The sequence below is a fragment of the Eleutherodactylus coqui genome, chromosome 9, assembly GCF_035609145.1.
Source record: "Eleutherodactylus coqui strain aEleCoq1 chromosome 9, aEleCoq1.hap1, whole genome shotgun sequence".
Taxonomy (NCBI): Eukaryota; Metazoa; Chordata; class Amphibia; order Anura; family Eleutherodactylidae; genus Eleutherodactylus; species Eleutherodactylus coqui.
The window spans coordinates 136341872-136368457 of NC_089845.1; the positions used below are offsets into that span (position 1 = coordinate 136341872).

Here is a 26586-nt window from a genome sequence, read left to right on the forward strand (position 1 = left end):
ATATATATATATACTCACCTGGTCCCCGCAGATGGAGTTCAGCGCGGCCATCGGCAGTCCTCCTGAACTGCTCTGAACAGCTGTGAGTAGTATTCAGCAGCCGGGGATTTAAAATCCCCGCCTGCTGAATGAGCTGCCTCTAATTGGTCACAGCCTGACCAATCAGAGGCAGATTCCACTCACACACCCATTCATGAATTTATGAATGGGTGTGTGACTGCTGCCTCTGATTGGCTCAGCGGGACCAATCAGATCAGATTTTAAATCCCCGGCTGCTGAATACTACTCACAGCTGTTCAGAGCAGTTCAGGAGGACTGCCGCTGGCCGCGCTAAACTCCATCTGCGGGGACCAGGTGAGTATATATATATATATATTTTTTTTTTTTTACACATTTCTGGATGAATTGCAGGGAAGGGCTTATATATTTAACCCCTTCCCGACAATTCATCCCGCGATCGCCGGCAGCCCATTGCTTTTAATGGAGCCGGCTGTATTGCCGGCTCCATTGAATTCAATGGGCTAACATCGTTCTGCCGGGACAAGGTGAGTATATATATATATATTTTTTTACACATTTCTGGATGAATTGCAGGGAAGGGCTTATATATTTAAGCTCTTCCCGACAATTGATCCCGCGCTCGCCGGCAGGCCATTGCTTTCAATGGAGCCGGCTGTATTGCATTATGCAAGGCCTAAACAGGTTGGGGTTGCCAAAGCTTGATAAACTCTTACCAAGCTAATGCATGTTCTAGCTAATAAAAAAGGGATTTCCCACTCTATTTTATCCCTATCCTCTAACAGGGTAACTGGACAAGGATTGTCTTTATGCAATACCGTTTTAGAGTGAACCTCCACCGCTTGTTAACTTGAATAACTAAAATAGTCAAGAAATTAATAATTAACCTCACTTGCAGAATATTTCTGTTTTCTGTTTTTAATTTTGTCAGGTTGGAAGAATTGTTCAATTCTCGTGCAAAAAGGGATATCTCTTACATGGATCCACCACTCGTACTTGTCTTCCGGACTTGACCTGGAGCGGCATGCCAACAGAGTGCATTCGTAAGACAATGTTTTGGATCTGATATATTTTTTTAAGTTTTACATTTACAATCTCATCACTGATATGAATTAACATCTTCCCAGCCTCGTGCCTAACTATCTAGAAAAAAAAAAACATTTCATTGCTTAAGCTACAAATAGATTAAATATCTTCGATTTTCAACTCATGAGTCTGCAAGGTACCAATAACATTTTTATGGGAGTTTTTTAATCAGAAAAAAACAAAGCACAAGGTAGCCTTGCAGGGTAATATAGTAATATGTAATGAATGTAGCTTTAAAAAAAAAGAAAGAATAGCACAAATTTACAATTTCGGTCCACACAAATGTATTCCAATTTTGGAGAAAGTTTTAGTTGAAATTGTGTCTAGTAAATCAATTTTGACACCCCATAACAGTGAAGAAACAGGAAAAACAATATGTATTCCACAAGATTAAACAAAAAAGCATATATAGAATACTTGAGCGTTTCAATTTAATTGTTGAAAATGATTATCTATTAAGCAAATGAGTGACAAATTCTACTGGGGTAGTGAGGACGAATAAGGCCCCATTCACATCTGTGCTGGGGTTCTGGGTCATTTCCACTGTTTGGCTCCGTCATGCCTGAGCCTAACTGCACTGAATGGCTTGACTTAAATGGGGTCAATCCAGCATTCCAACCAGCATTGTACTTGATGAAATAACACTGCATGCTGCTTTATTTTATTTGGCGTTCTAAACTACATTTGTGCTTAAGGCTCTAAATGAAACTTCCAATGTAGATGTGAATGGACTCTAATACATTCTAACTATTTTGATATACAGTATAATGTATTAAGTATTTCAATTTCCTTTGTTTAATTCTTTTTTACATAACATTTATGCTGGTACATATATCACTTTAGCCACTCCCAAAATATCAGAGTTCTGCATTCGGGATTCAAACCATAACCTAGAATTCTTTTCCATTTGGAATACACTGGTCAATTCTCTGGATACAAAGTAAAAAATTACCTCTCCTATGTATAAAACTTAAGACTTGATTTAGGCTTTGTTCACACCAGTGTCTTGGCTATGACAGCTGTGAAGGACTTATAATGGGGTCTGTCAGGATTGCTTTGGAGTTGCAAACTACACTATTTTGCTTGGGAAAAATACTTGAACGTTTAATGCAAAGCTTAGTTTCACATTTAAAAATTCTGACCATATGCTACCTTTTTTCACGTTCTCAAATGAATTGTGAGCCAAGGTAAAAGGTCCACATGTCCCAACATTTTTTTTTTATAATCAATGTTTATTGAAATTTTTTGATTATTCAACAATGACAGACATAAAAAAAGATAGATTTGGTTACAATGTCTGATGCAAAACCATTCAAAATATTTCTGAGTCTCATTAAAATATAATACTTAAGTACATCAGCAGAAAACAGCGCAACCACATGGCTGTTAGGGCCATGTCTCAACATTGACCTATTCTCAGTTTTTTGCGGTCACCTTTGGATAGACAGAAAAAAAGCTTATTTTTTGCTTGAGGATTTATTTTACCATGCAATCTTTACAATCATGTGAATAGTGCTCTTGATCCCAATATTCCATTTCTCCAATGTCACTAAAATGTGCCTAGGAAGCTGAAATTTGAGAAGCTATGGATGATATCTCTACACTATATAGTGGCTGTAGATATGCATATGACTGCCATTACCTATTTCCTGAAAGGGAGTGTCTGAGTTGTACCATGTCCCGACTCCAACTATGTCCTGCAACAGTGCTCAGTCCCCTGCTCAAGTCTGCATTATAGCCTCAGTTCCACCAGGTTTATGAAATGTGACATGGCTGCAGCCAATTACAGAGCTCAGTATTCGATCACTGAGCTCTGTAATTGGCTGCAGCCTCTGTGACGTCATGTAAACCGTGTGGGACTGCAGCTGTAAACACAGACTGGAACGAAGGACTGAGCACCGTCATGGGATTCAACGTGAGCTGGAAGAGGTGAGTATATGACAATCTGTTATGTTCTTCAATGAAGAAGGGGTTATATCAAGGTGGTACAACTCAGACAATCCCTTTAAGTTTTTTGTATGCCTTTATGTTCTAATAAATCCGGTTCCTACAATGACATTCCACAAGTGTATCCCATATTGCATTTAAATTAAACAAGTACTTCAACCAACTATAAAACACTGTTGCAATTTCATAGATAAATGATAGTAATGAGTTTTAGCTCTATCGCTTACCAGTTGTTTATTCTACAGCCCACAGCTGCAAGCAGCCAGAATCTCCATTACATTCAAACGTCGTTGGAATAGATCTTCCGTCACTTGGTTATACATTAATTTACACTTGCCAGCCGGGATATCTTCTCTCGGGAGGGACTGAGCACAGAATTTGCCAGCCAGATAACACATGGAGCGGAAAAGTTCCAGTTTGCACAGGTAATGTAATAATACTTGTCTTGAAACATTTGAATTATTTGCACTTGGCAGAAAAATTAAATTCAAGACTTTGTTTTTTTTAATGATTTTGTTCATCACAATGTGAAAAAATGGGAATTTAAAAAGGGAAAGAAATGGGAATTCCAAGGTTTAAAAACAAATTCATTTAATTATATACACCGTTTTGTTTCACTTAACTATATTACTTTATCAGTCATTTAAATTTAGTGCTTAAATATAATACTTTAAAGATTTACAGTAATTTGGGTTTTTTTTTATGTAGCTTGCGTCTTTTTGATTTAACTTAAACTTTTTTGTTTGGTTCTAACTAGTTGACTTGGGTCACAAGGAGTCTTTAATGCATTCAGCTCTAACATTTTTTTTTTTTACTATGGGGGACCCCTAAAAAATGTTTTTACTTTGGGTAGCCCCTACTCCCATTTCTACCTCAAAGAACCTTAGTATTGGGAAGGGTAAATCATTCAGATTCTTTTAACCATGTATCTATTCATTGCTTTGCCTGTTCTCATTGCATATATTAAATATCAAGATAAGATCAGTTTACCATTTCTATCGAAAGGTCATTTTCTGGTGAACTCTGTATGGAATAGCTTCCTGAATGGGTATTCTTAAAGGGGCTTTCCAGGGACTTACTATTAATGACCTATCCTCAGGATAGGTCATCAATAGTTGATCAGCAGGAGTCCACTGCTCCAGATTCCCACTGATTAGTTGATCCTTTGGCCATCATTTTTGCAGCTAAGCCAGAAATCCACATCATTGGTCAGAGCTAAAAATGTAATTGAAAGCCTTTTACCCATTGAAGTTAATGGGAGCAATGGTTTCCATTAAACTTTCTACTTCTCATTGCAGTCAGAGTTGGAAGTGTAATAGAAGATATCGCTCCCATTGATTTCAATGGGAGAAGAGCATTTTTATTACACTTCCAGCTCCGGCCACTGATACGAACATCTGGCTTGTCTGCACTCATAGTGGCAAGAGGATCAGGTGATCTGAAAAATGCCAGACTCCTGGTAAATAACTCACTATCCTTAGTGGCAGATCCTCAGCGACAAACTATCAATGAGCTATCCTAAGGATAGGTCATCAATAGTAAATTCCTAGAAACATTTTTAATGATAGAAGGAACTCCTGAATAGTTACAAATGGGTGGTCTCGAAAATAGAGAGCACATCTGAGTGAAAGACCTCCTCTATCTAATCTAGTAAAGTATAGGAGAAGAGGTTGTCTGAAGAAAACTACTTTTTCCTTTACTGTGGTTTTGATACATTTTAACAATAAAAAAGAGAGGGAATGAGCAAGACAAATATACATTTACTATTATATACTAATAGATCAAATCACATTGTCAGAATACATAACCAACCTAGCAGGCATCACCAAAATACAGATCCTAAATCACTGAAACCAGAAATGTAGGAAAAATATGACAAAACAAGACACCAAAGCAGAGAGATACACAGACATTTATAGTTGCTGGTGATCCAAAAGTTTCCCAAAGAGCATTAAGATGGTTGGGTTTATTTTGGTTAAGGGTAGAGTAATACTCTAAATTCCTAATAGACTTCATTCTAGCAAATGAGAGTTTTGCTTCCAATGCCTTACAGTTAGTCAGCATGCTGCAGTTAGTATAGGCCGTAACAACAAAATATAGTTCCTTCTAACCACATTAGGGAAAAGTGAGCAATTGAACTTTTGGTGTCAGTGGCATATCAAGTCTATGTGAGAGGCCTATTGATAGCACTCGGCTCTAGAGTGAAAAAACAAAATCAGGAGAATGGGAGAATTCATCCCAGTATTGATAGACCCAGAACAAACAGGTTTCGTCAAAGGTAGTGAGGGAAGGGAAAACTGTCTTAGATTACTCCACGCCGCGAAATATTCTCAAACTTGCAAAATACCAATGGCCTTCGTAAGCACTGACGCTGAGAAAGCTTTCGATAGGGTGGACTGGATCTTTATGGAAAGAGGGCTTCTTAGATTTAACTTCCCACCCCCCCCCCCTCATCTCAGTTATATTTTCTCTTTATTCAAAGCCACATGCTAGATTAAAAATCAACGAATTTCTCTCGCCGCCATTCGATATTCGAAATGGGACACGCCAGGGCTGCCCTCTATCCCCCACGCTAAGTCAAAAAAATTGATGAATAGGTAGTCGCATCTCTGCCCAAAGCAAGCTTATTAAAGGGCAGTCCCAATATATGATTCTCTAGGATCCCCCCCCCCCCAAAAAAAAAAGTCTGTGAAGTTGTGGGACTAAGTTTAAGTTTAGTTTATAAAGCACTCAACTACTTTAACAAACTAAAACTACATATTTAACCTATTATTATCTAAAGGTGCTTTTACATGGATTAATATGAGCCATATAACAAGTGTTTATTAACAAGATTTGGGCACATTTAACTGTCCTTCACCAAAGCCAACTAAGACGGTATGGAGGATGAACGATCATTCATACAGTCGTTCATCCCCACACAGTATCATCATTATGGCAGCACATTGGCCTTTTTACGGGAATATGTGCTGTCTGCAGTGATGAATTTTGGTGTGGAATAAAAGATTGGCAGCACTTTCACACAGGCAGATGACCGGGTGAACCAATGCTCAGATGAATGTTCATTCATAATCCTCTGTCCATGTAAAATGCCTTTAGACTATTCACGTTTATCTTTGCAGCCATTGAAGCAATACTTAATCCAATAACTGCAAACATTCAATTATATCAGACAAATCATAAGTCTGAGATTTGCTTTGATTTAAGTTTATTTTATTTGGTTGTCAGATTATGTTTTCATTCTGGAGATCAGCGGTAGAGGCTGTAATCTATGCCATCAGAGAGCTCATCTCTGAATAAGCATGGAATGTAATTGAGCAGCTTGTATTGTAAAACATACAAGCTTCAGAATTCAAACATTACAAAATTTGTAATCGAAACAAACTGCATATATGTTTTAATTATTGAAGGGATATTCTGGGTATTTACTACGGATGACTTATCCTAATTAAAATTGATCAGCGGGTGTCCGCCGCTCGGGATCCACGATGATCAGCTTATCCTCCAGCCCACTATGAGGGTGCATTCACATGAACGTATATCGGCTCGGTTTTCACGCTGAGCGGATATACGTTGTCTCTCTCTGCAGAGGGGGGAGGGGAGATGGAAGAGCCAGGAGCAGGAGCTGAGCTCCCGCCCCCTCTCTGCCTCCTCTCTGCCCCTCTGCACTATTTGCAATGAGAGGAGGTGGGACGGGGGCGGGGCTAAGGGCCACGAATTAGCCCCACCCCCGTTCCGCCTCTCCCCATTGCAAATAGTGCACAGGGGCGGAGAGGAGACAGAGAGGGGGTGGGAGCTCAGTTCCTGCTCCTGGCTCTTCCATCCTCCCCCCCCCCTGCACACGAGAACAACGTATATCGGCTCAGCGTGAAAACCGAGCCGATATACGTTCGTGTGAATGCACCCTCAGAGTGGTAGGGCAGAAAGTCTGCAGCGGTGGTCAGAGCTGGAAATTGAAATGAATAGTAATTTAAATCAATAATGGAAATCAATGGGAGTCATGCCTTATATTGCACTTCCAGCTGTGACCGATATGAAGAGCCGGAAGTGTAACTGAAGGCATTGCTGCCATTGATTTAATTGGAAGTGAATTACTCTTATGGGTCTGACCACTGATGCAGATGTTCGACTTTGCTACACTGACATTGGGCCAAATGATCAGCTGATCGGTGAAAATGCCAAGCAGCAGACCCTCACTGATCAATTATCGGTGACCTATCCTCAGGATAGGTTATCAATATTAAATGCCCAGGCTACCTCTTAAATATACATACAAAGTAATTAAGATGTACCTAGGAGTGATTTCGTACTTGATTGAGTTGGTGCAGAGCCGCACCAATAGCATATTTTGTGCTACAGACTTTGATGCAGTTCCACAGCTGATTTCACCTTTTCAATTGAAGGCATAAAGTCTGATGTGGATCCACGTCAAGATTTGCACCAATGATGTAGATTTTTACATTGGAAATCTGCACAGATTCTGATACATGTCAACATACCCTAAAGGGATCCATAAACGTTAATGTGGTAATTGATAATAATGGTTATTGGTAACTCTTAACTGCGTAAATTATCTTAATTTGAGTCACCTCAATGTATCAAGATAAGTATATTTTGTGTTCTGTACTATGACAATCCTCGGTATGTTACTTCTATTCTTCTGTTAAGGTTTTATAACACTAAATGCTAGCTTCAGAGCTTTTATTGTAAGATCTGTCTCAAGGGATCATGGTCAAAGCAAGTTTTGCTTCTCTCTTGGTATTTCACAGTTAGTGCAGTCAAACAGGTGAATAATTACTAGTCCCACTGGACTATAGTCAGTGTTTAAAGAGTCTAGAGGATAATCTAAGACACACACAGATGTATGTATTTCTACAACATCTGATAGAATATCCCCTTGGGCCAGCGTCCCCAGAGCCTCCTATTGAACAGAACAACACATGCAACGCTGGGAAACTTCCTTTTTTTTACTTAAAGACTATGGTATATCCTATAATTCAATGATTATCAATCTCCCTTTAGCTGTAGTTTGAACCTAAAACTTAAAGGGGTGGTCTCGCGAAACAAAGTGGGGTTATACACTTCTGTATGGCCATATTAATGCACTTTGTAATGTACATCGTGCATTAATTATGAGCCATACAGAAGTTATTCACTTACCTGCTCCGTTGCTAGCGTCCTCGTCTCCATGGTTCCGTCTAAATTCGCCGGCAGCTTGCTTTTTTAGACGCGCTTGCGCAGTCCGGTCTTCTCCATTCAGCACGAGCCGCTTCAGTGTGCTCCCCGCTACAGCTCTTCTGCGCATGCGCAGACGAGCTGTCACTGCTCGGGAGCGCGCTGGAGCGGCCATTCTGTACCTTCCTCTGTTAGAGGAAGGTGCAGAAACTGGAGCTGCCCAGCGGAGAAGCCCAGCCCAGCAGCCCAGCTGTCCCGAGAAGCCTCCCAGGTAAGTGATGGGTCGGGGGGGGGGCTGCGCCGGGCTGCGTCGGGGGGGGGGGGGGGGGGGCTGTCGCTGCGCCGGGGGAACTAGCGCTGGGCGGGGGGGGGGGCTGCCGCTGTGATGGGGGAACTAGCGCTGGGCCGGGGGGGGCTGCCGCTGTGATGGGGGAACTAGCGCTAGGCCGGGGGGGGGGGGGCTGCCGCTGTGATGGGGGGGGCTGCCGCTGTGATGGGGGAACTAGCGCTAGGCCGGGGGGGCTGCCGCTGTGATGGGGGGAACTAGCGCTGGGCCGGGGGGGGGCTGTCGCTGCGTCGGGGGAACTAGCGCTGGGCCGGGGGGGGGCTGCCGCTGTGATGGGGGGGGGCTGTTGCTGCGCCGGGGGGGCTGCCGCTGTGATGGGGGAACTAGCGCTAGGCCGGGGGGGCTGCCGCTGTGATGGGGGGGGCTGCGCCGGTTACCTTCTGCCTGGCGGTGGGTGACAGGTCGGCCGTGTTCACTCCAGGGGTCCGGTCGGCGGCTGTGGGGCGTCTGGTTGCCATGGAGACACAGCTGGTAGCGTCTCGGGAGCGCGCACGTCGGGCTACAGCAAGCGATGCGAAAAGAGCTGGCGGCCATCTTGGGAAAAAGTTTTATAAGTTGCTGAAACGCTGGAACGGTAAGTAGAAACCAGCTAGGAAAGTAATTTACAGGGGTAATTAGTAATGTATGTTTAATTAGGGGGACTGGGCAAAAAAAAAAATTCACTGCTTCCTCGAGACATCTCCTTTAACTTTTCTTATCAATTGGCTATTATTAACATTATTTTTTTTATCCAAACACATATTGAAAGCTATTTATTTACTTTTGAAGCAGTTAAATTTTAAATGAGCCTCTGTCCATGGGTGGATTTTAATTATAAAATCTGTGCGAGTCTGCCATGCGGTAGATCCGCACCTCTAGCCGCCCATAGGGATGCATTAGCAGCATGCACATGGCAATTTAAAGAATACGGATGGGATTTTTCCCTGGCGTATAATTCACATTCGTGGGAAGGAATGGCAGTGTGCTCCATTTTTCAGCGAATCCTGCGGGACGACTTCCATTGAAGTGTAAGCTGTCCGATCCGCGGCACAGCCACAGCTGTCAGATCCGCAGCACAGCCACAGCTGTCACTGTGTACGTGCCATGGATCCGTGGGAAAGCAGGAGATTAAAAAAAATAAAATTGCACTGTGCATGTGTCCGGCATATCCCGGAGCTTACGGACGTAACCGCCGTGCTGAAGAAAGAAGATCCCTGCTGAAGAAAGGAGACACGCGCTGGATCTGGACAAGTAAGAAAATGTATTTTCCTGTCTATGTCCACGGACATGGCTGGATTCCGCTGCAGGATTCAGCAGATGGAATCTGTGCATGCAAGTGGACATTGGGCCTATGTCTGTTCTGCTTTTAGCTAAACATCTGTCTTACTTTATGCAGTAATTATAATTATTGCTGCATTCATCTGCATCCAGATACCTACCACAGTCGTGGGTTTATGGAGCTCTGGAGTTCACATGGTTAATAGTTTATCGTACGACTCTACTTGAACGTGGTAGTTTAACCCCTTAAAGACCAGCCCATAGTGTTTTTACGTCCTCCCGAAGTGGGCTTTATTCTCTGAGGACGTAAAAACATGTGTCCTGCAGAGAATAAAGCCCCTCGGGCTCTGGACGTGACAGCTCCATGCTGTTGGTGTCCGCAGGTAGCTGAGAGCATGGAGCTGTCATCCCGGGCTGTTCGGACCCCCCCTCCCCCCAGCATTGCGATCAGCGCTATCGCCGATCGCAAAAAAGTAAATAAAACTGCAATAAAAGTTAAAGATTCAGCTGCTCTGATGGATCGGATCCATCGGAGCAGCTGAAATTACTCACCGAGGTCCGCGGCACGGCTCCCCACTGTCCCGATGCTTCGGGCCCCGTAGCCGTCCTTCTGCGCATGCGCGCCAAGTGGCATTACGTCAGCCGCATGCGCAGAAGACCCGGCGGCGCGGGAAATTTAAAATCTCCTGGTTCCCAGCTCCTGTAGGTAGCCGGGAGGCAAGAGATGTCAGCGGGGACCACGGTGAGCGGTACCGCGATCGTCATTATCCAATGGTTAACGGCGATCGTGGAAAAAGTGAAAAAAAGTGTAAAAAAAGAAAAGTTTCACCTCCCCTCATGGATCGGATCCATGAGGGGAGGTGAAAATACTCACCTCAGGTCCGCTGATGTCCTCCGGCTGGTGTCGGGACCCCCCGCCGATGTGGCGCGCATGCGCAGAAGCCGGCGAGCCCGGCAAATTCAAAATCTCCCTGCACCCGGCTGTCACAGATAGCCGAGTGCAGGGAGATATGACTGGGGACCGCTGTATGCAGTTTCCAGTCATATGATCACCGTTATCCATCGGATAACGGTGATATATAAAGTTAAAAAGTAAAAAAAAAAAAAAAAAGTTAAAAGTTAAAAAAAGTTTAAAAAGTTAAAGTTTCATCTCCCCTTACGGATCGTATCTGTAAGGGGGGATGAAATTACGTACCCAAGGTCCCGGATTTGTTCCCTGGTGGGATGTTCATCCGTGGACTTTACCCCAGCTTCGGCGCATGCGCCCGTCAGCATGATGGCGGACGCATGCGCAAAAGTGAAAGATTGCCCAAGAAATTTAAAATCTCCCTGCTGCTTAGCCAAGAGCCTGGAGATGTCACGGGGAGCCGCGGTATGCGGTTACTGGTCACGTGATCGCCTTTATCCAATGCATAATGGCGATCACGTAAAAGTTCTTTAAAAAGTGGCAGTTTCATCTCCCCTCACCGATGCGATCGGTGGGGGGAGATGAAACATCTTCTCGGAGGCTTCCGCATTTGAATCCAGATGCGATTATCCTCCATGGATCCTGCCAGCTACTGGGTATGCGCCCGCCAGCAAAATGCCGGACACATTCGCAGGAGCCGGGGAGCCCAGAAAATTTTAAATCTCCTTGCTCCCAGCGACCAACAGTCGCTGTGTGCTTGGAGCAGTGACCGGTGGCCTCGCTGAGCGGTCCCCGGTCACATGATAAATTAGCGATATAACATTAGGCCGGTCACACATGACCGGAGAGGAATTACGGGTTCTGCATGCGCTTGATCAGCGGTAATCCACGGATCAATCGCATGCATTGGATTACACAATTCCCCCCCAATTAGCGGGTCGGAATTACGTAATCCACTCGCAGAAACAGAACACGGCATGCTATATTTTACCGTGGATATCTGCGACCTAGAGCCCATTGTGCTCTATGGCGGCGGATATACTCGCAGCCCATGTGTAAACACATTGTGAACGGGCTGCGGGTACCCGGGTCATCTCTAAGCGACGGCACGGGAAATATAAACAAAAAAAACGCCTGTGTGAGTAGGCAGTTATGCGCAGTACATTACGCGGCCATACGCAGGGTCACAGCCAGGCTCACAGCTGGGATCCGCTGCGGGCCTCCGCAAGCAGATTCCGCCTATGGCTACGTGAGCCCGGCGTTATTCAGACCGCTACCTGTAATACGTAATACGTAGAAGCCCCGGGAACGTTCGCCTTCCTGCAGTTCCAGGAGCAGCTTGTTGAGCGCCTTCTCTGTGAGACCGCCGCACCGCAGCAAAATTACAAAGCCTCACAGAGCGCCAATTTTTACACCCCATACCCGCCGCTGAGGTTACGAAATACCCCCTAAAATACATGAGAGGAGGGGGGGATACCCGGTTTTCTTGCCCCATGTGCCCATCCCAAGCAGCCTCCGCAATTACCCCTGTCTTCGGACATAAAACGCAGTTTATATTATTACCTTTATCTAATATTTAGGGAATGCCAAAAAATGGGGATGGCGGGGGCGGGGGGATTATTTTTAGGAAGTCCATTTTTTTTCTGTATAAGTGGGCAATGGGGCCTGCAATTTATTCAGTTCTGCCCTGAAATCCAGCGGGCATTCCCTCCATTATGGGCCTAGCTATGTGTCCTGTAAGTAGATTAGGGCCACAATGGATATGTTTCTGAACACGGGACAAATGGGGGTATCCATTTTGGGGTGAACGTCTTCATTCCTATGTACACTGTAAAAAAAAAGCTGTTTTTAAATTGACAAAATTGACAAACAAATGAAAATCATATTTTTTTTCCTTTTGCTTTGCTTAGATTCATTTAAATACTTTGGGGTCAAAATATGTAGTACACCCCTAGATGAATTTTTTAAGGGGTCTAGTTTTCAAAATGGGGTCATTTGTGGGGGTTCTCTATCATTTTGGCCGCTCAATGGCTCTACAAGTGGGCAATGGGGACTGGAATTTATTCCGTTGTACCCTGAAATCCAATGGGTGCTTCTTCCATTATAGGCCTAGCTATGTTTCCTTTAAGTAGATTAGGGCCACAATGGGTATGTTTCTGAACACAGGACAAACGGGGGTATCCATTTTGGGGTGAACGTCTTCATTACTATGTATACTGTCCAAAAAAAACAGTTTTTAAATTGACACAATTGCCAAAAATATGAAAATCATAATTTTTTCCTCCCGCTTGGCTTAGATTCATTCAAAAACTGTGAAGTCAAAAAAGTCATCATACCACTAGATAAATTCATTAGGGGGTCTACTTTTCAAAATGGGGTCACTTGTGGGGGTTTTCCATCGTTTTGGTCACTCAATGGCTCTACAAGTGGGCAATGGGGACTAAATCTCCATCAAGCAAAATTTCTGTTCCGAAAGCCACCGGTTGCTCCTTTCATTTTGGGCCCCATTGTGCATATAGACGTAATACTAGGGCCACAATGGGTATGTTTCTGAGCACAGGACAAACAGGGGTATCCATTTTGGGGTGCAAGTCTTCATTCATATATGTGCGGTACAAAAAAAACTGCTTTTGAAATGACAGAATTACCAAAAAAATGAAAATCGTATTTTTTTTTTCCTTCAGCTTGGCTTAGATTCATTCAAAAACTGTGAAGTCAAAAAAGTCATCGTACCCCTAGATAAATTCGTAAAGGGGTCTACTTTTCAAAATGGGGTCACTTGTGGGCGTTCTCCATCGTTTTGGTCACTCAAGGGCTCTACAAGTGTGCAATAGGGCCTAAATCTCCTTCAAGCAAAATTTCTGTTCCGAAAGCCACCGGTTGCTCCTTTCATTTTGGGCCCCATTGTGCATCCAGACCTAAGATTAGGGCCACAATGGGTATGTTTCTGAGCACGGGACAAACAGGGGTATCCATTCTGGGGTGCAAATCCTAATTTTCATGTGTACTATAGAAAAAAGTCCTGTCTTTAAAATGACATATTTGCAAAAATATGAAATTTTAGTTTTTCTCTTCTAAATTGCATTGACTCCTGAAAAAAAAACTGTGGGGTTAAAATACTCATGACACCCCTCAGAGAATACGTTAAAGGGTGTAGTTTTTAAAATGGGGTCACTTGTGGGGGTATCTATCATTTTGACGCCTATGAGCCTTTCCAATCTTGGATTGGTGTAGGAAAACCAAGTGTTCCTCAAAATGCTGAAAAGTAATGTTACATTTGTACGTCTCCTAAATGGTTAAAAAAAACGAAAGTTTTTCCAATGTGCGCCCAAAATAAAGTAAACGGATGGAAATATAAATCTTAGCAAAAATTTCTACATTATGTTTGCACATATTTGAGATATTGCAGTTGAAAATGTGAAAAAATGACGATTTTTTAAAAATTTTCCCAATTTTGGCGCTTTTAATAAATAAACACAAATTCTATCGGTCTTTTTTTTCCGCCTAAATGAAGTACAACATGTGGCGAAAAAACAATGTCAGAATCGCTTGGATATGCAAAACCTTTCTGGTGTTTTTTCCATGCTAAAGTGACACGGTTCAGATTTGCAAAATTTGGCCTGGTCATTAAGGCGCAAACAGGCTTGGTCACTAAGGGGTTAAAAACATATATTATATTAGTAAACACACCGCATCTTTTTGGGGTCCCTAAATAATACAGTATATTTAGTATTATCGGCTGGTTCACTGTCTCTTATTAAATGGGTCGTAGCCAATAGAATCCTTTGTTGTGACATAGATGTAAGGTATGTGAAGGGCTCTAATTAGGTGACACCTATTCAATATACTGTAGCAATATGGAATTCCCTGTTGATGAGGATCCAGTTAGGAAACATCAGTAACACCAATGGAACACTCCTACTCCATGAGGTCATGCACCCTATTCAATATCACAATATAAACACTCTAGTAAGTATAACAGCGAATACAGTATATAAATAGTATAATAGTGAATGCATAGGAGACAAAACTATTGCAGATTTTACTTGTGGATGTTCACGTTAACATCTGCAGTGGAATGCAGTACAAATAAGTGGATATATTTTCATTCACATGTTGCAAAAATTCCACTATAGAATTTGACCTGCAGTTCAGATTTTACACTGCACAGTAGTGATGAGCAAACTTTTCAAAGTTTGATTCGGCTGGTTCACTGAAATTCAGCACAAAATTTGGTTTGATCTGAATTGGATTGAACTGAGACAAAAGTTCATGAAAACCCCTAAACTAGGGAGAAAGGTGTTCTTTAATGGATGTAGCTCATTGTAACTTATAACCCCATCACTGTGTGGCAACAGAGCTTACCATATGCTTCCTCCTTCTGTGGAGGGAGAAAGAAAACACAAAAAGAACATGCAAATTCAATGGAGATGTTGCCCTTGGTCAGATTTAAACCTAGGACCCCAGCACTACAAGGCAACAGTGCTAACCACTGTGCTACATCCAATGAATCACCATTGCCCATACGATCGCTGCCACCACCCCCTACATACAAATTCTGCCACATCAAACTGCCTGAAATTTGAGTTCTACAGGCTCAGCTCATCTCTACCCCACAGCATGTCAATTGTGTTGTGAATTGTTGATAGATCTATAAACACAAAAAAATCAAGAACAAACAAAAGAAGAAACACTGGGTGAAAAAATAAATCGGACATAGCACAAAATATATAAAACTATAGATAAACAACATACACTTTTTTTTTTTTTTTTTCCGTTTTGTGTGTATTTTATGCACATAAATATACCACATCTAAAAGATTTAAAACTGTACACGAACATAATGTATGAAGCTGGAGCATTCCCAAATTGAGGGGTGCATCCCAACCCTTTACTCTTCTACAATAGTATAATAAAGAGCCTCTAGCTGCAGTAATAAATACTATCTAAGCTTCTTGAATTTGAAACAAATCTCTCCCTATGACCTTTATTCTTGTAATTTGTTTTAGGTTTGTGATAACATTTTTTAAGAAATGTATCTGTTACCTTTATTTAAAATGAGTACTAAAGGCTTATTTACACTGATAGATGATGACTCAAAAATCACTCAAAGGACAGTTTGAGTGACAGTTTTGAGCGATCATCTTTGCATAAACAGTTAAGTAGCTTATTAGCTTCTTAAGAGTTAAGTGCAGGTGGAGTGAGATATGGCTGGCAGTTTGGAGAACAGCAGCTGTTTTGTATATGCAAACAGCTGCTTTGTTCTCAGAACTTTCAGCTGGTATCCTGCTGAGCTGATAGCGCTGAGAACAGGTTTCCCACTGAGCTGCTCTGTTCCTGAAGCTATAGCTGAGATCTTTGTGCGGGATACCAGCTGAAAGAATGCTATCAGCTGGTATCCTGCTGAGAACTCAGCGCGCGGCCCTGATAAGGCTCATCGCTAAAAGTCATCTATGAATAAATAGTGTATGGTTGCCGCCCGTTTAGACAACGACTATCACTCAAAAAATGGCTTTTGAGCGAATTTTGAGTGATAATCGTCATCTAAGTGGGCCTTAAGTATTTACTACCTATTAATATCTATCATATTGTATGATGTGCATTCAAATCATCATCCTACAAATATTTTACTGAATAGAATACTTTTGTATATTTTTTAGCTGGCTCTAAGCCATTTGAGAATAAAACAAAGCCAGTTATGGGGACTCCAGGTCCAAAACTAAGTGGTAAGTATAAAGAACTTTAGTAGTTTTTGATTTTAAAGTTATAACATTTTTTTACCAAGTTTTGTTGTTATTTAGTATTGATAAATGTTTATTTTGCTTGTTTCATTTTTATTGAACATAGCTCTTTCGACTGCCTCCTTTTTCACGGGAGCTCATGAAGAAATAAACACTCACTGCCATTTCAATTCACTAATAGTTCACTAAATCATGTGCAAAGCAAACACACCGTGAAATGCGAAAACGATTTTCCCATAAGACATCAGGTTAATTAGTCACAAAATTGGCTAATTGATTTGCTCATCACTTGGTACACACCATGTTTATGGTTTCAAAAGTTGCAATAAAAATTCTTGCCATACAAGGGATCGCAACCAAGAGTTATTAGTTATTATGTATGAATAACCCGTCATGGACATTTTTTTCATAGAAGTAATATTCTATAGCTTTATTTATTTGGGGTTCTTGTTATGAAGAAATATTAGAGACATTTAGTTTGTTAATTGTTAACTACTCCAAAATAAGAGTTCATGCCTACATACAGTACATTATCTGGTCCATTTGGTATTACTAATGGAGTAAATAAAACATGAAGCTTTTGGGATACATTTGTTTTCTTTCTCGAATAAACAGTTATCAAGTCATTAGTAAAATAATTATATTCTATTTAAATAGGATCTGTCAAATGATCATGTCAGCTGGGATGCATAGCTTTAGAACTCTGACCCCATTGACTGTACAGCCATTCTTTTGCCTCCTTTCTCCCCACTACTGGGTCTTTTTAGATTCAGTTCCTGGCGCTTGGAATCCATCAATATTGAACTGCCCACTGTCAATGAGTGACATCAGATTTGTCACATTGTTTTATAGCAATAGTAAAAATTGTGTGTGCTTCCTTCACCCCACTGTGCTTTTCCAGTTTGCTTTTTGTCAACATAGATCGAAAAATTGAAAAACCCTGAAGCAATTTTATAAATAAATGAAATGATTTATTTTTTTCAAAGTGAGACGTAATATTTTAATTTCCCAAAATATAAAAGCGAGAAAGTCAAAAATCTTAATTACAATATTATGGATGGGGCAGAGAATACTATTTTTTTGTTGGAAACTGCCAAGTTGGCGAAGGAAATCCTATAGGCTGTGCAATACTAAATAAAATAAAAAAGTATGTAAATTAGCTCTCCTTACAGAAAAAAAGGAAACTGGCTCTCTAGAGAGTGAATTTGAATATCTTATTATGAAGACCTTCACAAAGATGAGAATTTAAAAGCAGAAACTGTGTTTCCAGTATATTAGGTGCTAGTTGATGATAGCAACAGTTCTATTGTCATTCAGAGTCACCACACAGTCAATCAAAAATTACTTGACTTCCATTTCCATGAATTATACCTGAATGAGTATTAAGACTAAATATAAGGTGTAAAGTTTGGTCCTGTTGTCTTAACTTTTGCTCCTTAGCTTAATAGTCTTTCTTTTTTATTCAAGCAAGGCTGATGGAGCTATGAGCTTCATACCATTGAAGAGAGTGTCATCTTGGAACATCTCTATAAACCAGAGTAATCAGTGCATTGCATTTAATCCCTTCAAGAGATTTTTCATTTTCTGAATTTTTTGTTTTTTCATGCCCGCCATCCAAGAGCCATAAATGTTTCATTTTCTGTCAAAATAACTGTTTGTAAAGTTTTTTGTGGGATGAGTTGTATTTTAATGGTATCATTTAATCCTTTAAAGACATGATCTATTTTGGCACAATGATTTTTGAGGGATTTTCATCTCCACTTTTCAAAAGCTATAACTTTTTTATTATTCTGTCAACATAACCGTATGAGGGCTTGTTTCTTGCATTGTGAACTGTAGTTTTTATTGGTACAATCTTTGAGTACATATAATGTATTGTAAATTTTATTTTCATTTTTTTTTTTAGAGCAGGTAGAGATAACACATGGATTCTGCTATTGTTTTATTTATTTATTTTTTTTACATCGTCAATTGTTCAGCATAAATGACACAATACATTTAATCTGCAGGTCAATACGATTACAACAATACCAGAAGTATTATAATTTTTTTAGGTTTTTCCACTTTTGCACAATAAAACCCCCTTTTTTGGCAATTATATTTATTTTTACATCACTGCCTTCAAAGTCCTATAACTTTTTTATTTTTCAATAGATGAAGCTCTGTGAGGCTTGTTTTTTGTGTCACAAATTGTAGGTTTAATTGTACCATTTTGAGGTACATATTGCTCTTTTGATCACTTTTATTGCACTTTTTGGGAGGTAAAAGGAACAAAATGAGCATTTTGCCTCAATTTTTTTATGGGTTCTGCTGGGCAGGATTAATAGTGTGCTCAAATTATAGTAGTTTTTTTTTGTACAAATTAGCAAAAAAGGATTTTTTTTGCAAGCTTTTTTACACTATTTTCTTGTGTTTATACACTCTTTAAGTCCCTGAAGGGGGACCTGAATCGTAGCGCTATGATAAGGCATTGCAGGACTTATGTACTGCAATGCCTTATTGCTTGTAATAGCAATCATAGGCAATGGCAAGCCGGGACGCCAGTATCTAGTGTAATGTTGCCATAGCAACCCCTTGGCTCTCCTTGATTACATCGCGGGGGTTTGATGATGTCACAGAGAAAGCTTCCTCTGTGAACCCTTTACATGCCACGATCTACATAGATCGCGGGGCGCACAGGGTTAACAGCGGAGGTCGCTGTCCTTATGAATCTCTGCTGTTGCAGTAGGAGTCCAGCTATGAGTAACAGCTGGCTCCCACTGTCAGTTGGCATGGGCTTACTTCTGATCCCACAATCAACAGGACATAAAGTTTGTTCCTGTCGCGTTAAGTACCACGCTGCCATGACTTAAACTTACATCCTATGGCATTAAGCAATTAATATACCATATGCTGTACTGAAAAGTTTTCAAAGAATTTTAGTAAGATGAAATTTTAAAAAAAAGCAATTTCACCATTTTTGGTGAGATTTTATTTTTATGGTGTTGATGGTGAAACAAAATTGTCATGTAACTTTATATTGTGGGATAGTACGATTACGGGGATACTAAGTTTATACAGTCTATTCTAAACTATATTTTATATATTACACAGTCATTCTGGATTAACCTTTTTGGAGGGGGTGTAATAGGCTGAGCTGGATGGGCATGTGGCTTTTTTTTATACTTATGTAACTATGTTGGTACTTTTAAAAAGTAAGGACAGTTTAGCTCTTAAAGAAAAATTGCATTCCGCCACCATATTCTAAAACCCATAACTTTTTTATTTTTTTTGTCAGTTAAGCTGTGAGAGCTCATTTTTCCAGTATGAGCTATAGTTTTTATTAGTACCATTTTGTGGTACATATATCATTTTGATCACTTTTTATTCAATTATTTGAGAGCCAGGGTAATGCTGTCTAGCATTCTATACTTTTTTTTTGCACTATTAACACTGAGCAGGATAAATAGTGTGGTATCTTAATAGTTCAGACTTTTGCAAACATGTTGATACCAACTATGTGTAAACCACCATTTTTCATTGTTCAGATTTTTATGGCAAAATGGTGATAGGGTTTAAAAAAGCTTTAATTTTTTACAGTTTCAAAAATTTTAGTGAACCTCTTTCTACATATTTTCAGTCCACATAAGGGACTTGAACTTGCAATCACTTGATTGCTCATACTTTATACTGTAATACTTTAATATTGCAGTACATAGTCATTTTTAATGTTGCCTAATCCCTGGCACAGATATTAATGAATTAATAATATTAATTTAAGATCCATCCAAGCATGGTAGCCCTGGGAGCTTTTGCTAGGCTTCAGGCTGCAATACCCCACAGTTGTGCCCTGTGAGCATTGATAGAGCGCTAGAAAGGGCTTCCCTCTAACTGGCTATTTAGATACGTGGTCATTTTTGATCACGGAATCGAAACGGTTAACTGCTGCAGAGCTAACCCTGATTGCAGCAGTTGCTGGTGGTTGTCGGCTGTCAAAAAACAGCTGATAGCCTTTACGAACATATGATGTATATTTATCTGATGCGGATGGGAAGGAGTTCAAGGACTAGAATTTTAAATCTGTAATTTGTACCTTTATACTCACTCCCATTCTCTGTGCCATTGTAAACCTGCAGTGCATAGTGAAAGCCATTAAGCACCCACACATAATGGAGAAGACTAGTCCTATCTATGCATCAGCATGCATGAAACATCCAGTTTTCAGGCACACAGCAGGGAAACGGGAGTGAATATAAAGATATAAATTACAGAATTGATATGTGCATCCTTTAAACCATTCAAACTATTCACTCATTACCGTAGTTTAGCCGAGTGGTCCGAGGTGACAGATTTCCTATAAATTATTTCAGTCTCTACTAAAGCAGTTTAAGTGACCATGTGTTCGCAGTTTCCTTAATTTAATGAATATTTCTCCTGATTCTCCAGTTCCAGATGATGTTTTTTCTCGGAATTACATATGGAAAGGTTTTTATAACTTAAAAGGAAAGAATCAGCCAATGAATTTGACAGTTAACAGCTACAATGTATCAACGGGGAAGGTGAACGCAACGCTTATCAATAGTAACACAGAGTTCCTTCTGTCAGGTAATTATTGCTGTTACAATTATTGCACAGTTTGGCTATGTTTTATTACACACTATTCTATCAAAAGTAATTGGACACCTAAGCAAGAATCAAGCAGCAAAAGTAGTATTTAGTCACATGTTTTAATACATGGGGCTTCTTTGGCACTCATTTGACATTGGATACTCGTTATACTAATATCTACTAACATCCGATACACTTCTGCTGGTATTCCCCTCCATTCATCCTGCAAACATCTGTGAATTCTTTCAAAGAAGATGGACGCTGCTCATATTTCCTAACCCAATGTTCTGGTTTCTCCCGAAGATGTTCAGTAGGGTTCAAGTCAGAACTCTGTGCAGGCTAGTCCAATTGTGAAACATCCATAACCTCAGGCCAGCTTAAAACAGCGTTGGATATGTGACAAGGCACGTTGTCTTGTTGGAGGCATAGCTGGCTATTTCCAGAGTATTGTCACATTGTCTTTAGCATATTATTGTACACATGGTACACCTCCATGTTCATGGTTCTTGCCACTAGGATCAATGCACCAAGACCATGCTACGTAAAACATCTGCAGACCGTAGAAGCACATTCACAATATTTAAGTGTTAGCACAACATACCCAAATAATAGGACTTCCCCAGGCATCCATCATACCAAGGTACATCCATCTGAGTCACTCCATTGCTCAACTGTCCAATGATGACACCTTTGCAGACTGGATGATGCATTTGCTTTGAAAAAACTCACCAGATGTTTGCAGGATGATTGAAGTGAAGTACCAGCTGAAGTGTATCAGATGTTAGTAGAAAGTATGCAAAGAGCACTCAATGTCATTAGAGCCGAAGGAGCCCCACTAAGTATTAACATTTGTAAATAAATACTACTTTTGATTCTTGCTCAAGTGTCCAATTACTTTTGGTAGGATAGTTGTGCATTGTCTTTTTCTCTGCTAGACCTGTGAACTCTGAATTATTTCCTAACCACTCTATATGGCACATGCTATTAAACATGAAATGGCAGCTCTGCTGGAATGCTACGGTTGCATTTTTGCTTTTGAGACATTTTTAGCTAAGTTTTGAAACTTATAAAGAACGGATGAAACTTTACAACTAATGATCTCTTTTTTCATCTGATTTCAAGTCATTTACCTATCTGAAATAGGTTCGTTTTTGGGTACTTAGAGTGGAATGGATCTCTGTTCAGTGACATTTATAGAATACTTTTTCCAGTTAAGCCTATCAGACTTGAATTTGCAGGCTGAGCTGTGCTGTCTACAATAAAAATGTCCCTGCAACCTAATTAAATTGTTCACATATTTCCTCCGAAAATCTTATATATTTTTTTTCTTTTATCAGTGGAATGCATTACATTCCTTCAGTCTGTACTGACAAACCCTATTTGTTACACTGCATATTAGTACTCAGTTTGTGCAGGCTAGTTGGAATTTGGTCAAATTTCATGGACATTAGAGGTTAAGATGCAATAAGAGAATCTACATATTAAAAATGTTTCATTTTATTATTTTAAAGTTTGTTAACTGAGCACAAGTATTTTCTTATTTTGGAGAACATTCTTGGTGAACAATATTTAGTATTACCCTATGGTAGCTAAATAGTGAGAATTAAGTTCACTACAAGGCTCTGTCCACAAATGCTTTGTAAAGGTGGCTTTACACAGGACAACTATCATCCAAGTTGTTGCTTGAAAGAGCAAATGTAATCGACATGACCACCTACCAGGTAGTGAGTGGAGATTTGCTTCAGCTCACCTAAAAATAATTGCTGGTTGATTCATTGTTGTTTTGTGCAAACAGTCACTTGTTGTCTTTCAATGACTAGTCAACAATTGTGCATGGAGGTGTGCGCTTGTTCAGTGTGGGCCTTCCACTGAGCGTTGATTGTCTCCCACAGCAGTGAGTGTTCACTCAAGGAGCGTATTTACATATTTATGTGTATTTAGTTGAGCACCCAGCCCAGAACCTTACTACGCTAACAGAGGCTTAACCTGAAGCTCCTGGGCCCCAATTATAACTTGTAATGGGGCTCTCAACTATAATGCTCTATTCATAGTACTGGGCTCCCTATATGGAGAAGAGCGGCCTTGTGGGCCCCCTAAGGCTCCTGGGCCCGGGTGCAACCGCATCCCCTGCATCCCTTATAGTTACGCCAGTGTACCCTAACTAGTCAACAAATGATGTTTTGTTTGATGTAAACACTCCCAACAATTCGTTCTTCGATTACAAAATTGAAGAAGTGAACAAGTACAGTGTAGAAAAAAATGGCAACAAACTAAAAACCAGTTGGGAAATGTTTTGGACATCAGTCGTACTATCTGATCATTGGGTTTATCACAATATGCAAGCGTTACTGTACAAATAAAAATTCTTCCAAAATATTGATACAACTATAGAAAAAAAGCATATACTCACTGCTGCAGTATTTAACATAGGTCTACTTAGTAAAGGTTTGTAAAATGTGCAAGATTTATTTTAGTTTTTTTTCGCTTCATGTTTTGCTTATACTGGTCTTATTTTTTAGGAGTTTACAAAAGCCAAGAAGCCCGCTTGATTCTGCACATACATTCAGTAAAATCATCAACTCACACTTCCTTGAGCAAAATGAAAGATGAGAAATGGGCAATGGATGGATTTGTAAGCATACATCTATTATAACATGTTTATCCTGCTTGGGTGAATAAGAAATTCTGCAGTGAATGAATTTGAATTAACATGGAGTAGAGTAAGAAGAGAAAGCATGCCAGTATTCAGTGAACTTTCCGAGCCTTGAATAAAATCCTCTCTGCCTACTATAGTCTTTTGGTGACCAATATACAGTAGTCCTTCATGGCTGCCGTTTTTGTATAACTCAAAAGTGAGAAGTCATCATCAATTGGAAGGAATGCAAGCTGTCCTGTGCAGCACTAACTTCATCCAGTTAATACCAGTAGGCAAGGTCAGACTGAACCAATAAAGTACCAATGGATCCTGTGGTGGGTCCAGGTTCTGATACAATAATGCATAAAAAGGCAATCCCATTCGATATCGATTTAGAGCTAATTACTTGCTGTTAGGGAAAATTCATAAGTCTCGTTGAACAAAAAAATATTAAAATTAGAGATGAGCGAACGTGTCCGTAACGGACACATCCGCACCCGGACACCGGCTTTAGCGAACACTGGAGTGTTCGCGCGTAAGTGTCCGGGTGCCGCCGGGGGGCGGGGAGATGCGCGGCGGCGCGGGCGGCAGTAGCGGGGAACAGGGGGGAGCCCTCTCTCTCTCCCTCTCCCCCCCGCTCCCCGCCGCACCCCCCCGCGCTGCCACGGCGGCCCCCGAACTTTTTCGCCCGAACACCGAGGTGTTCGCAAAGTTCGGTGTTCGGGCGAAAAAGGGGCGGGGCCGAACGTGTTCGCTCATCTCTAATTAAAATGTATTATTTATATGGCTTGCATCTACAATAATAACATGATGTGACTAAAAGAGGAAACAATATGCACACTTCCTGTTTCCTCTAGTAGGCCAAGGTACATGACTAATCTGATGACTGATGTTGAGCGAACCAAAATAGTTGAACCCTGTTTCAGGTCAAACTTTGATAAAAGGTCAGGTTGATGCGACCCCTAACCTTAGACGGTTCATCTCAGTCAAATCTATTACAATTATTTTTTCTTCTTCTCCTCAATAAATTTATGTACTGTGTGAAGATGATTATTATGAAGAAGAAACCCACACAAAGAGAACACACAAACTTAATGCAGAAGTTGTCTTTGGTCAGATTTGAACCAGCACTGCAAGGGAACAATGCTGACTACTAAACCAACATATGAAGAAGAGAAGAAGGTGAAGGATGGTGGCTTAATGATTAGCACTATTGCCTTGCAGCACTGGGGTCCTAAGTTCAAATCTGACCAATGATAACATCTACATGGAGTTTGTATGTTCCTTCTGTATTTGTGTAGGTTTCTACTTCATAATAATAATTTTTATTTATATAGCACATGCATCCATTGAGAAGGAGAAGAAGAGGAACATAGACAATGTTATACAACATTTGTGAGGATATTGGTGAAATTCTGGTTCAGTGTGAACTAATTTGAATCACACTTTTTGCTACAATTCTGCAAACCAGCCAAAGCAAAATTTTCAAAAGTGTGCACAACACTACACAGTATCAGAGATTCCTCCCATAACATCCTCATAAATGTATATCTCTACTTATAGAAGCAATTGTTATATTTTATCAAATGTTACGAATCCAGTAATAGTAAGAAATACCTTATCAAGGTGGCAATTAATATTAACAAATATTATTCTTCCATAAATTAACTGTTTAGTGTATTATTCACAGTTTGAATCCCATTTTTTAAAGATATATGCACAAATTTTGTCTTGTCTTAACCACAAACTAATAATCCTATCAAATTCTTTAAAAAAAATTTCAATAATTATGTTATGTTTGAAAGGTCTCAGCTGAACCAGATGGAGCTACATATGTTTTTCAAGGGTCCATTCATGGAAAAGACTATGGGCAATTTGGATTAAGAAGTATCGGTAAGCGATCATTTAATTTTATGTTACGTACTTTACAGCATTTCTGCTCAAAATGATAGCTACCTGTATTCATTCACAATCAGATGTCAACACTTCTTGTCTCAGTGACTATGGAGTCTAGTCGACCAATGGTTGCAGACACGAAATAAAATAGAAGCCTGGGAGAGGACAGTGGAGAGAAGGCTGCACCACTGAATCCAAAAGCAATTATTGAAGATGACTGCCAGTTATGGGTTTTGGTGGGAAGGCAGAGCACTGACTTGAACTTGGGACTTAGATCGAGAAAGCTTAAAAAAAAAAAAAAAATATTGTATATCAAGCCTCATTTTTTAAGGCCTTGTTCAGATGAGCGTGGTTTACATGCTGCTAGAGCAGCGTGTAATCCACGCTTCTATAGCAACCAATAGTTTGCTATGTGAGCGCTCACACAGAGCTTTTTTTTACCAGTGCAGAATCTGCGCTGGTAAAAAAGATAGGACAGCGAATGCTGACTCACCTGTGAGCTCCGTGCTGTGGCACTGGCTATGGTGCTGACCACAGGCCCGTATGGGAGCTGCGGCAGCACTCTGTTTGCAGCACGGACATGTGTACGGGCTGCCCCATAGAGCAGTGTGTTCCCAGCAGAATTCCTGCTTGTCAGCGGGATGGTTTACATGCTGCTGTAGCAGCGTGTAAACCATGCTTGTCTGACTGAGGCCTTAGAGTACAATATTAAAGTCTTGTTCAAGATTTTCTTTTAAGATTTGAGTAATTCCTTTTATTAGAAGGGTTCCCCTAAGTTGAACTGGTCATGAAGTATCCTGCTGCTAGAACCCCTCAAGCATCTTCTGTAACTTGGCAGAACTGGCAAGTATTCCATCCTACTATGGTGTCACTGCAAGTTAAATGAAGCATTACAAGATGCTAGGTATATGCAAAATGCATTGAAACATATCTGTCATGCCCTGTGCACCAGTTTTCTGGCACACAAAAGTTGGAGTTTTAGTGCACAGAG

The 26586-nt window shown here is 40.5% G+C and overlaps 1 protein-coding gene across 1 annotated transcript in view; it reads left to right on the forward strand.

The window, feature by feature from the left end:
- CSMD3 (CUB and Sushi multiple domains 3) overlaps nucleotides 1-26586 on the forward strand; it is a 909686-nt gene that overhangs the window by 872942 nt on the left and 10158 nt on the right. The window contains exons 60-65 of the mRNA XM_066579038.1: nucleotides 950-1061; nucleotides 3297-3476; nucleotides 16397-16462; nucleotides 20903-21061; nucleotides 23584-23696; nucleotides 25505-25592. Of these exons, the coding sequence (XP_066435135.1) occupies nucleotides 950-1061; nucleotides 3297-3476; nucleotides 16397-16462; nucleotides 20903-21061; nucleotides 23584-23696; nucleotides 25505-25592 (718 nt within the window). The remainder of the gene's footprint in view (nucleotides 1-949; nucleotides 1062-3296; nucleotides 3477-16396; nucleotides 16463-20902; nucleotides 21062-23583; nucleotides 23697-25504; nucleotides 25593-26586) is intronic.